At 53.0% G+C, this 12,430-nt stretch overlaps 1 protein-coding gene and 1 long non-coding RNA gene across 6 annotated transcripts; one reads left to right on the top strand and one right to left on the bottom strand.

Moving 5' to 3' along the window:
• The first annotated feature begins 701 nt into the window (after positions 1-701).
• On the top strand, positions 702-3,995 carry LOC150058158 (uncharacterized). The gene is made up of 3 exons (XR_016536854.1): positions 702-965; positions 2,511-2,767; positions 2,970-3,995. It is a non-coding gene; the product is annotated as an uncharacterized LOC150058158 (long non-coding RNA).
• On the bottom strand, positions 1,163-12,417 carry Thbs3 (thrombospondin 3). Of its 5 annotated transcripts, XM_090340817.1 has the most exons (24): positions 12,118-12,417; positions 11,457-11,544; positions 10,351-10,557; positions 9,641-9,897; positions 9,426-9,528; positions 7,827-7,853; positions 7,595-7,677; positions 7,461-7,512; positions 7,193-7,341; positions 6,827-6,967; positions 6,544-6,621; positions 6,059-6,211; positions 5,478-5,588; positions 5,280-5,387; positions 4,852-5,011; positions 4,407-4,525; positions 4,221-4,273; positions 3,761-3,954; positions 3,415-3,593; positions 3,273-3,321; positions 2,882-3,078; positions 2,531-2,703; positions 1,545-1,684; positions 1,163-1,459 (listed from the first exon to the last, which is right to left on the bottom strand). In XM_090340817.1, exons 3-24 carry the CDS (start codon positions 10,520-10,522, stop codon positions 1,401-1,403), a joined length of 2,757 nt encoding a protein of 918 aa, XP_090196943.1. In that variant the 5' UTR covers positions 10,523-10,557; positions 11,457-11,544; positions 12,118-12,417; the 3' UTR covers positions 1,163-1,400. The 5 variants fall into 5 exon arrangements, with proteins under 5 accessions (XP_090196943.1, XP_090196942.1, XP_090196946.1 ...); XM_090340816.1 differs by lacking the exons at positions 11,457-11,544; positions 12,118-12,417 and adding an exon at positions 11,577-11,677; XM_090340820.1 differs by lacking the exons at positions 7,595-7,677; positions 11,457-11,544; positions 12,118-12,417 and adding an exon at positions 11,577-11,677 and having other exon boundaries at positions 7,468-7,512.
• Between the last annotated feature and the right edge of the window lie 13 nt (positions 12,418-12,430).

Genomic DNA, 12,430 nt, shown 5'->3' with positions numbered 1-12,430 from the left:
AAAGCGGTGTCGGGGACAGGTGTGCGCGTGGTGGAGGACAGAACCCCAGGCGGATGCTGGGGGGGGGGGGGGTCCTGGAGAAACGAGAGGTATCTTGAAGGGCGGAAACCCCGCGGGCCCGGTGTGCGGGGGCCCCCGCCAGCTCCGGGTGGAAGGGTGGAAGATCTCAGGGCGATTCTGCCGTCCGGGGCTGTGGTCTGAGTCGGCACCGGGAAATCGATTCTTAGCCCAGACGGATACAGACTGGAAGCTGATCTTTTGAAAAGGTCTCGGTGGGAGTGCGGGAGTGGCCGTGGGAGAGCGCGGCTCCCGTCCCGCTCGCCCCCCACGGAGCGGTTTTGTGCGGCGGGGGGTCCCGGGGCGGGCTCGGGCCGGGCCGGGCCGGGGGGGCGGGGGGTGCCGGCGTGAGCGCGCGGGCGCCCGCGGCGGGAGGCGGGGAAGGCTCCCCATCCGCGGGCGGGAGAAAGTACGAGTATCTAAGTGGGCGGTCCCAAACTGCAACTATCGGAGTTGCCAGGCAACAGCCATTCAGTTCCGTTGCTGGGACACGCGTCACCATAGCGACGGCCCCGCGCCGCTCGGTCTGAGTATTTAAAGAGCAAGCGCGCGCAACTCCTAAGCGTCTGGAAGCGGCCTTGGGGAGGGGGGGTGTCACGGCCTCCTCTCCTCCTCCGACCCCTCCCCCGCCCCTTACCATCCTCTTCACCTTTCGGAGCGCCAAGTCTTTGGCCGGCCTCTAAGATGAAGCCAACTCCCTAAGGCGCCCTGGTCCTTGGGTTCCCCCCGGGCGGGCGGGAGGGACGGGACGCGGTGCAGTGTTGTTCTTTCCCCCGCCAATATTGCACTCGTCCCGGCCTCCGGCCCCCTCGGCCCCCCGGCCTCCCCACATCCCCAACGGGTCAGCCCTCCCGCCTTCCTGGTTTTCGATCCTGGCTAAGATAGACTGGAGTGTCGACGCTGTCACCGTGAGTAAGTGGGGCTGGAAGGACCAGCACCCCATCCTTCACTTAACCCCATCCGGCACCTTACCCTCCTCCTCCCCAAACTCACACCAACTTTCTGTGGGTCTTTCTCAACCCTCAAGTTCCTTTATGTTCCCCACCATATGGGGGGGGGGAGTGAGGGCGGGACGGGAATCCCTCAAATAAGCAATTGCACTGGCTTAGAAAACAACTGGAATTTTATGGCAGTGGGGCTGTTACCTCTCCTGGGGTTAGTACCTGAGTAATACCCCTTGAAACTGAACTGTGTGGTCACTACCCCCTCTGGGGCTGAACTCCTGATGGGTGCCAGGAGGGTCTATCTGGCTGAGGGGATGTCGTTTAGATCCCAGGGTCTCCACAATGGACGGCAAAGCCAAAGAGTCTCAAATCCGAATTCTGGATCTGGTGGCCACCTCCTCACACCCTCCCCTGTAGTAGTTGCCTCCGGAATGGCTCAAAGTCCTCAGGCACTGTATCTGAAGAAAGGGAAAAAGTTAGGTCAGAGGATGTGGCTTTCCCAGGGCAGGGAAGGGGTCGGGCGATCTTGGTTTGGAGCCTCACCATTGCATCGGTATTGGAGATTGGACCATATGATGTTTTCTTGGGAGAAGCAGAATACACCAAGACGTCCGCCTCGCATGGACGTGTCGATGACTACCCCAGAATCAGCCACTAGCTGGGGGCCCTCATAGAGCTTCACCCTACTCGGGGTAAGGGGCATCCATAAGTGTCCTTTCCTCTGGCCTTGTTTGTCCCCCCAGCCCCCACCCTCTTGAGCTCACCAGTTCTGAGAGGGGGGGAGGGAAGAAAGGGGAGGGAAGGGGGGTGCTTTCTCAGGCCAGGGGCCCCTAGCTCTTTGTCCAGCCCCTTTTGCATCTCAAAGCACCAGCCGCATTCCAAGCGAGGATTGGGTTGCCATGACGATGAGCACAATGGGCTGGGGGGTGAAGTCACCCGCTTCCCAGGCTCTAGTCCACCCCCTTTATCCCCTGCCCAGGCGCCCCACAGTCCAGGGCACCTTAAAGAAGAATCAACCCAGACCCTTGGACCCTGGGCTCTTAGCCATGGAAAGTCCAGCTTGGGGGAGTTCAGTTTCCTTTCCCTCCATTAGTCACCCTCACTAACTAGGGAGCATACTTGTAGGAGGGACATGCAAACTGTGGACAAAATGCTGAACTGTGAGATCTGGGCCTCTGTTTGCTCTTCTGTAAATGATCCTTCCAGGTCAGAAGCTGAAGGAGCTGGTTCTGTCCGGGTTGTACCACTTAATCTCCTCCACAGACTACCAGAAAACTGGAAAAGGCATCCAGCTCACCCAATGCCCTTGCTGTACCCAGAGGAAATGGGGCACAGAGGAGGAATAATGTGCCCCATATCACCCCTGTACAGGTCCTTACGTTGGTAGTGAGAGGGAGATGGAAGGAAGTAGCCATAGTCCTCACTAGAGAATTAAGCAGAGGTGAAGTCACTATTAAGCCCTAGCTACTGGGGGAAGAAAAGAACTGAATCTGGGGTCCCATCCTATAGGGCCCAACACCTCTCCTCACCGAATGTAACCAACTTGGGGACGATGCAGCAGCTGCCAGCGATAGGAGGTCTTGTCACGCCAGCCCACATTTCGTGGATCAGTCCACAGAAGTCGGACCTGGTCAGGTGTGTGGCCAGTATGCCACAAGGCATTCCGGAGATGCTCACCTGGGCCAGTCACTGATGTCACTGCCTGAGGATCATTGGCACAGACAGTAAGCAACCACATGATCAGAGTGAAGGGAGAGAAGTGTTTGGTAAGTGCCGGTGGGAGCAGAAGTCAAGAATTCTCCAGAGTCCCACAAAGGAGGCTCTGAGATGAGACAGGGAGAGCTTTGGGAAAGGTTGGGGAAACCAGGCAGCTGGGGTACCTTGAGCTGTAGGCCAGGCTGAGCAACCGCCCGGAAAGGTGTGGCCTGCCAATAGGTCTGCTCTGTCTGCTTCCACATGACCACATAGAAGCGTCCACTGTCTTGATAACTGAAGAGAAAGCCTGCGTAGTCATCATCAGTGACTGTGTTCACATGGAAGGTGCCTTCAAAGTCCACACCATTGAAGGCTGTGTATCCTAGGGTGGGGAGCAGCAAAGATACTGGTGATCCACTTTGGGGTGAGGAGTGGGAAGGATGCCAGCTATATTTGTAGCCACCTTCCTTCACTGCCTTCTCTCACCTTTGCCTGTCTTCTCTACCCATTTCTCCCCTGACCCTCTTTTGCCCCTTCCATTTAGGAATTACATTGAACTAGGTACCCTTTACATACCGACTGCCAGGCCAGGGTCACTGTTCATGGTCTGAACAATTTCCATGCCCTAGGGGTTGAAAAAGGGGAAAATCAGGTACCTCTCGATTTCACCTAGTGGTGTGGTCTTGAGTGTACCTGCCCAGCCCACGTCCCTGAGTACCTGATTGAGTACAACCCAGTTGGGGTCAATCTGAGCATCACCTTCGGGATCCAGGACGACAGTCTGATAGGCCCGGAAATCTGTGAGGGTGACCTCTGCACTTTCGGGACAGACATCCAGAGGATCAACCACTGCATCATTGTCAAAGTCATCCTCACACACATCACCAACACCATTACCTGATGGAGTGCAGTCCCTGGTCAATTACCACTGGCCAATACTGTCATCTCCTCCATCTTGCATTTCTAACTTTAGCCGACCTTTCCTCATACCCCACATAGGACCTGCTGCCTCTCTCTGAACAAAACTTGTACCTGTCAAACCCCCTCTGAGGCTTCAGCCTTACCATCTGAGTCCTTCTGATTGGGATTGGGTACCAGGCGACAGTTATCAGGACCAGGTGGTACATAATCTGGGATGCCATCATTGTCATCATCCCCATCACACTCATCTCCAAGTCCATCATTGTCTGAGTCCAGCTGGGAGCTGTTCGGCAGCTGTGGGCAGTTGTCCTTGGTGTCCTGATGTCCATCCCCATCGCTGTTCAGAAGAACAAACAAGAAATAAAGGCTCTAGAGGTACCTGATCTGTCCCTGTTTTCTGTGTAAGAGTTTCTTTGGGGTGTGTCCCACCCTCCACCCAACCAGGTCCCCTGCAGACAGAGGTGGTAAGGGTATAGCAGTAGGAATAGGGGATAGACTATGAGAATAACTTCCTGCTCAATAGTTGTACATCATAGAGGCAACTGAGAGTGTACTAGAGGAAAATGTTTCCTGAAGCCTTGCAATTCTTGGCCAAGACTCTACCTGTCTTCATTAGTGTCACACACATCACCCACCAGGTCGCTGTCTGCATCTGTCTGAGAGAGTGGGGCCTGATCTCACCATCTCTTGATAACTCCAAAGAGGGTGACCCCCTTCCCATCCAGAGGGCTGGGGGATTCATCCGCCTTTTCACACACCCTCCCACCCACCCTTGCCATTCCCCTGTACCTGGGTAGGATTGCTCATTTCAGGGCAGCTGTCACAGGCATCTCCCACTCCATCCTCATCCCTGTCTGTCTGGAGTGGGTTAGGCACTTTAGGACAATTGTCTAGTCCATTGGGGATGCCTAGAAGACATTTTTTAAAAAAGCACATGTCTATCGCTTCTAAGTCAGTAATAGTCCTGAACTTTGTCTTCTAACCCAGAGGACAACTGCTCAGAAAATCTGCCTGTGCTTTGTTTAATCCTCTAGCCTCATCCCCCCCACACACACAGCCCCTATTCCCTATCTCACGTTCCCATCAACAGCTGCAGCAGGTGATCACACATCCAGACCAATTCCTATAAGCATACTTCCTTACTTCTTCCTGTCTTCCCAGCCTCCCTCCCTCATTATTACCTCTGTCCAAATTTCACAGGTCTCCCAGCCACCCCCTTAGCCCCAGCCTGCACCATCCCCATCCACGTCGTTGTCACAGGCATCTCCTTCTCCATTGCTGTCTGTGTCCTTCTGGTCATTGTTGGGAACATTGGGGCAGTTGTCACAGGCATCACCAAATGAATCTGTATCTGAGTTCTGCTGGTCCTTGTTAGGAAATAATCGGCAGTTGTCCTGGGTCCAAGGGGTAAGAGGTAAGGGGGTCAATGGTCCCTCAAACTCTGCTTGTCTAAGACAACTATCCTATGATAGTCCTCCTGCCTGGCGCAGCTCCACCCACCCAGCCTCTATCTGCCATGAGGAGGCTTCCCTCTTGTGTAGTCCTGTGGCCCTTCCAGAAAATCAACAAGGGCTATGATAAGGTAAGATTGTGGGGTGCAACAAGAGACATAGCATGAAAAGAACAAAGGTGCTACAAGAGGCAGCAAGCTCTGAAAGTCACCTCAACATTCTTGATCCCATCCCCATCGGCATCATCATCACACTGGTCCCCCACACCATCATTATCAGCATCTTCCTGCCCAGAGTTTGGTGTCAAAAGGCAGTTGTCCTGAAGTTCAGAGGGAGGAAGAAGACAGATAAGCTCTGGCCTAAGCTAGTCTGGGGGTCCCCCCCTCACTCTGGCCCCTGGCCCCTGCACCTGCTTGCAGTGTTTGTTGTTATCCATGCAGGGAAGCGCTTGGTCTGGGTAGCCATCAATGTCCGTATCGGGTCCACACACGTTTCCATTCCCTGCCCAGCCCACATTACACTGGGGCAACAGAGAAGGGATGAGTTAGTGTGAGCTGGCTCCCCTTCACTCCACTCTTGCCCCGGCTCTAGGAATTACGCTCCCTACTACCAGTTCCCTTTATGACTGCCCTCAGCCCAATCCGTAAACCAGTCTACCAACCTTATCTAGTCCTCCAGGTGTGTGTGTGTGCGTGTCTGTGTGTGACTAGCCTTATCCATTCTTCCAAGGGTGTGTGTGCAAACGCACGAAGTTGTGTCAGCTTTGGAGCTTGAACTCAGGGTCTAGGCACTATCTTTAAGCTTTTTTGCTCAAGGTTGGTGCTCTACCATATGAGCCAGGGCTCCATTTCTGGTTCTTTTTTTTGGGGGGGGTAACTAACTGGAGATAGGAGTTGCACAGATTTTCCTGTCCAGGGCTGCTGGGAGGTGACCAGCCTCCTGAACAATCACTCAGCCAGATTTCCTTTTGTAAACCCCAGGCTAGCTCACCTGGCAAGACACTGCACCGTTGCGTTCAAAGAGACAGTGGGCATGGACATGGCAGGGGCTGTGGGCTGGGCTATGGCAGGTCCTTGCTGGGAGGCATCCTTGGCTCTGGTTGCCCAGGAAACCCAGGCGGCAAGGACCACATTTGAAAGACCCCTAAAAGTGGAGAAGCGGCATCAGGACGGGGACAAGCCTATCAGGTGCTTAGGATTAGCACCTGTGGGAAGCAGCAGGTCCTTCAGGTTCTCAGGACAAACATCCCAGGTAGATGACAGCCTCCCCACATCCCCCACCAATAAATGAAGCTATGGATCCAAAAACACATATTGCTTAAAGATCACAGCCAGTCAAAGGCTAAATCTATAATCCTCAGCTGGTCCCATGGGAACACCTACTGTGAATTAGCCTAGGAAAGGGCAGCAGGAAATCTGAAGAGGGGGTGTTACCCATTCCCACATCCCCGGACATATGCAGGGTGCTCAGCTCACCACAGTGTTGGTGCAGATGGAATTTGGGTCACAGCCACCATTATTACCATCGTTACATTCATCAATGTCATTGCAGACCTGAAAGAGCAGTGTGTAAGTGGAACTAGATGTACCGTGGGTCTCACAGACACAGGAGAGGGCAGTGAGTCCTAACTGTAAGTTCTGACATGTCCAGACTCAGCCAACAAAGCCATTGTCAACCCATTTATCATAAGTGTTCTGTGTCTGGAAGCACTTGGCCTCTACAAAGCCAAGATCCCTCGTGCATACAATCCAATCTGACCTGCTTGCTGGCCCGGGCATAGTCGATGCCCACACCAGACACCTGGGTGCCCTTGTATCCTCGAGGACAGGCCTCACAGTGGAATCCAGGCATGGTGTTGATACAACTGGAGCCGGGGAAACAGGGATCGGCATGAGCACACTGGGGACCAGAACAAGAAAGATCAATGCTGGGAAACTGATCCTACCTACACCTCCCTCCTTCCTGCCACTCCCCTAGCTCTTTCCTTGCAAAGCCCTCTATCTCCCTTCTGTCTGTCTTCTCTGCTGGCCTTTGACCTTTTCGAAATCCCAGGTTCCTCTGCTTCTGGTCAGTATTTACCCATTCCCACTCTGGTAATCCCTTGTGGATTGTGCCCTCCCCCACCTCATTGATGTCATCGCAGTGAGTGCCATTGCCCTGCAGGCCTGGGGGACAGGGCCCACAGCGATAGCCTGGGTACTCGTATACTTCCATGCAGTCCACACCTCGGAAGCAAGGGTTGGGGCTGCAGTGAGAACGCTGTTCATGGAAGCCTGGAAAATAGACATAATCACCCAGGAGTCACCATTCACCTCTGGGAAGGGGCGGCCAAAGCCTTGGGGTGGGGAGCACAGCAGTGCCATGTGGAGTCCTCCCCAGCTCTCCCACTCACCGCACACCTGACACTCCATGATAGTGTTTCGGATAAGGGACATTTCCTTCACCTGGAGGAGGGTAGCACTCAGCTCTCAGCTCTCAGCATCTGCCAGCCCACCCGAGAATTACCCTAGGCTTGCCCACCCAAACCTGGTCTCGAATGTCATCCCGCAGCTCCACAAGAATCTGGTTGAAGATGGTGAGTTGAGTGACCAATGCCTTGGTCTGTTCCCCTGTTAGGGGGTATGGAGAGGTTTAGAGCTGGGCACCATCTTGGCATTTCTGGGCAATAAGCTTGTTCATACTCAAAGGGTGCCCATTCCTAAAGTCTAGGTAGAGTCTCCTTCCCCTTCTCACCCCTTCAACACCATAGCCTACTTACCTAGAATGGACTGCAGTGCATTCATCACTAGAGAGAAGAAAACATGGTTAGGAGGTAGGCTGGTGAGGAGCAGGAAGGGGGGGGGGATAGAGCTGGAATAACAATGAAGTATTGCAACATAGAAAGGCAAAAGTGGCAGGTGAGCAAGGCCAGTTTCATACTTTTTTGTTCTTTCAAGGTGCTAAGATTGGAGCCCAGGGCCTCAAACAACTAAGCAAGTACTCTACCACTGGCTACATCACCAACTAGCATCAGCTCAAACTTTGTATCCTAGGTAGTGAAGCTCCACATTCTTCAGTCTTGGGCTTAGACTCAGGGCCAGAGCATTGTCCTTGGGTTTTCTCAAGGCTATAGCTCTACCACTTGAGCCATAGCACCATTTCTGGCTTTTTTTCTATGCATATGGTACCGAGGAATGGAACTTGGGTCTTTGTGCAGGCTAGGCAAGCATTCTACCACTAGGCCAAACTCCTGGGCCCTGAAGCCCCACATTCTCTCTCTCTCTTTTTTTTTTTTTTTTTTTGTGGGTTGTGGGGAACTGTCCCTGAGCTCTTCAGCTCAAGGCTATGGCCCTACCCTTAAGCCAGTCCTCACTTCCTATTTTTCCAGAGGTTAACTGGAAATAAGAGTTTCAGGTCCTTTTGTGCCTGGGATGACTTTGAATCTTGATCCTCAGATCTCAGCCTCCTGAGTAGCTAGGATTACAGGCGTGAGCCACCATGCCCTGCTTGAAGCCTCACATTCTTGTTCCCAGGCACAGTAGTTACAGGAGGATAAATAAAAGCATCCAAAGCAGGACAGGAGCCGCAGTATCCCATTTCCTCCCATACTCTTAAGCTTCTGTGATGAGAGCACATCTCTGAAATATCTGGGAGATGTGAATGTTTACTCGTTAGAGCCTCTAAGCATCCCTATCAGAAAGATCAGGCAGGCTGGGCGCCAGTGGTTTATACCTGTAATCCTAGCTACTGAGGAGAATGAAATCTGAGGATCACAGTTCAAAGCCAGCAGCCTGGGCTTTGAGATTCTTATCTCCTGCTAACTACCCAAAGGGGGAGGTGTAGCTCAAATGGTAGAGCACTAGCCTTGAGTGAAAAAAAAGGTAAGGAGCAATGCCAAGGTCCTGAGTTCAAGACTTTGTACTGGTACAGAGAGAGTGAGTGAAAAAAGCTAAGAAGCAATGCCAAGGTCCTAAATTCCAAGACTTTGTACTGGTACAGGGCAGGGGAGGGGGAGAGCACAAACGCAGCAGACAGCAATGCCCAGCAAGTGCTGGTAGATGATAGCAGCTAAAGGAAGCTAAAAATATTTGAAACTAGCATATCAGGCAAGACCCATGTCCCTCAAATGTCCTCAACAGTTATAATCCTTTCAAATTATTATTTTTTGCCCACTCTAGGAGGTGGGATGACCTGCATAGGGAAATTTTTTATTCATAATTCTTAGAGTCAGGGGTGAAAGATTTAGTATAGCAAAGCAAGAAGCCCAAGGAATGGACAAGCCAGGGGAATAGATATTAACAAGTTATAAGATCAAAAGGAACAGGAGGCACCGAAGACCACAATGGTCTATGTCATCTAACAAGAATTTCTGTGTTACCTGCACTGTGGATTGATTCATCACCTTGGAATGGGCACTCACTCAGGGCTCCTACCCGAGCCATTGACCCGCCCAGAATAATTTTCATTGATTCCACAAAGCCCTGTGGAAGTAAGTCAAGCCCACAGAAAGTAAGGGGGGAGGGTCTACCGGTTCCTCTCCAAGACCGCTATCAACCATTTCAACTGCACTTAGAGAACCCTCCCCCTGCTCACCTGCATCCTCAGATAAGCCTTCTGTCCTGTCCTAATCTCCAGCCCGCTGACTTCTGCTGGAGGAATGGGGGCCAGTGCTGGAAGGCCGGCATATTGGTCGCCCAGTTTGCAGTCCACATAGAGTTGCAAGCCAGGGCTGGGTCGGGATGGTCCTCGAAGCCGTAGGAGAGCCGTGTGTGTGCGCCCATCAGCCAGGCCTGCTTGCTGGAGGTTCACTGCATGGACCTTGCCATCTTCCCGCTGGTACCGCACCAGTACTGCCCAGGAGTGGAGATCAGTATAGGCCCTATCTCCCATCACCCTGGGTCCCACTTAAGCCCTGGATCAACTCTTCCAGAAATCTATCTTTAGGGTTATAATCCCTAATTTGGCTCCATATCGTTCAGCCTTGTGCACAGTGGGCATAAATGTTTTCCAATTTGGTTTAGTGACTATGATTTTACATCTTTGTTGTATCAGTTCATCCTATCCTTTCTTAAACTGGCCACTGTCCCAGTAATGTGAAGAACTCTATCACTGCCGGAACAGAGATGTTTCACCTCCCCCTCTGGGCATCCTCAAGGACAACCTGCTATCCCTGCCTCCTAAATACCCCAAAGGCCTGGCAAAACCTGATGGAACCATGGTCATTAATGGAGCTTAAGGAAAATTAGAAGGCACTTGGGAATTGGGGATGAGGTTTAGTGCGTAAGGGGATGCCCACCAATCACCTTTGTTGATCTTTCCCACAACAGAGGCCTCCAGCCATCGAGTGTTGTCTTGGCGAGAATAGAGGCCAAAGAGGACACCACCTTGCTTGGGGGGCAGACGGAAGGTAGACAAGAGGTATATGTCTCCAGCAGTGAGTAATGCTGTCCGGATCCTCTCTGCCACAGCTACCATCTGCCGGGACTCCCCCAGAGTCAGCAGGTCAATTACTGGCCAGGCATGGGTTATCAAGATCAGAGAACAGAATCAGTGCTAAGACCTGCCCTCTCCCCAGAGCTCTGCAGGGTGGAGCAACCCTAATCCCGAACCCTCCCACCCCCATCCCCTCTCACCATCAGACAAAACTCTTTTGTCATCAGAGTTGAAACATAGTGGTTATAGTGGTATTTCTTTCCCTCATTACCTACTATGTCCACAACTGGAGGCCAGAGGCTCCAGAAATACGGAAAAATCTCCCCCACGAAGTTGAGATGCCCCCACCAGATGGCGCAAGGGAGACACTGTGTTGATTGACACAGGAGTGGCACCTGGTGCCCACAGCACAGAACTGGGAGGCAGCTTCTCTTTTCACTCAGTTTGGCTCATTCTCCACCGCAGTGCCCCTCCTTCTATCCTGGGAGCTTATTTGAATAAGACCAGCTGCCCACTGAGGTCTCTGACCCTCCCACCATCTGGCTTTTCCCTCCGGGAATATAGGACCCAGCTTCTCTGCTTGCTGTGTCCCGGCCAATCTGTGGTTTTCCCTCTAGCCAGTAAAGAATCTCTGCCTGTGTCATCTGCTCCAGCTACCTCTCCCACACCCATGGGCCTATCCTACCACCAGACCTCCGGGAGAGGCTAGTCCTTTCACTCCTCACCCTCAAACTGTCTTTTGGCATCCAAGAGCCAGGAGGAAGGGGGGGGGACCAAGCCTAGGATCCATGGTGTACCCACCTTCAAGCTGCTCTCCTAGATCCTGGAGTGCCCACAAAGGCTCTGACACCAGCCCAGCCAGGAAATCCTAGCATCCAGGTCCTGAATCCTCTACCCTGACTTCATGCTTGATTTTGAACTGCTGGCACATGTCCACCTCTCTGGCACCCACCCTCCTACAAGGCCATAATCTCACCAACTCCAGGTAGTATAACTGTTTCCTTCTGCTCAATTTCAAGACTCCAACTCTCTCCCCATGTCCCATGTGTTTCCTGGTACCTGGTCTAGGGGTTAAAGAGGATAGAGTCAGGCTTACCCTGCAGGTCCTGACTGGCAGATGCAAGAGAGCAAAGGAGTAGAAGAGCCAGGGCCCCCCGAAGTTCCTGCGCCTCCATGCCGCTCAGCCGGCTCACTACCCGTGGCAGGCAGGCTGCTGGGAGGGGAAAAGGCTAGGCGGAGAGCAGGAGCAGGGGGGCGGAGGGACAGAGGGGGGAGATGAAGGGGGGGTAGCTGGCGGGTGGGGGGGGCTGAAACAAAGAGCTGCCAATCACCCTAGAGGCATCACCAGCTCTGGGAACTAGGAGCACTGGGAAAGAGTCCTGGGGACCTTTTGCTCCTCCCTTATGGTCCTTTCTTCCAGGTGCCTCCCTTCTCTCAAGTCAACCCGTTGTTGGGGGCCTCACTATACAGCACTACCAAATGCTACTGCTTTCTGGAAACCACAGTTGGCAAAGACAGGAACCCCTGGCATGGATAGTGCCAGACAGTGGGCATTATTCCACTGCTGGCAGAAAAGAATGCCAAAGGAGTGTCTGAAACTAGCTTGCTTGGGTGCTCTGAGGATGTTGGATGCTCACATCTCAAAGCGGACAAGTGCTCTTTATTGGGGGGGGGGGGGTCCTGAGATGTGCCTGTTCTTCCATTCCCCCCCCCCATTTCCCAGAAAAACTTAGGGGTCTGGAAGCGTCCGATGGGAACTGATCGGTGAAGCTGAAGCAAAGAAATCGAGAAAGAGGAAGAGGATATCAGGGGACGAGGCAGGAGCTAGGAGTAAACTGGGAAACACTGTGGGTACGGGCGGACAGGCTAGGACCCGGATGAAGCAGAGGGGCGCCCGAGTTCTCGTTACTAAGGCAACAGCCAGCGAGCCCCACATCCCCTTCCCCCACC

Source organism: Megascapheus bottae, chromosome 10, assembly GCF_031878675.1.
Source record: "Megascapheus bottae isolate mThoBot1 chromosome 10, mThoBot2.hap1, whole genome shotgun sequence".
NCBI lineage: Eukaryota > Metazoa > Chordata > Mammalia > Rodentia > Geomyidae > Megascapheus > Megascapheus bottae.
This window is presented reverse-complemented; position numbering and strand designations above follow the sequence as displayed.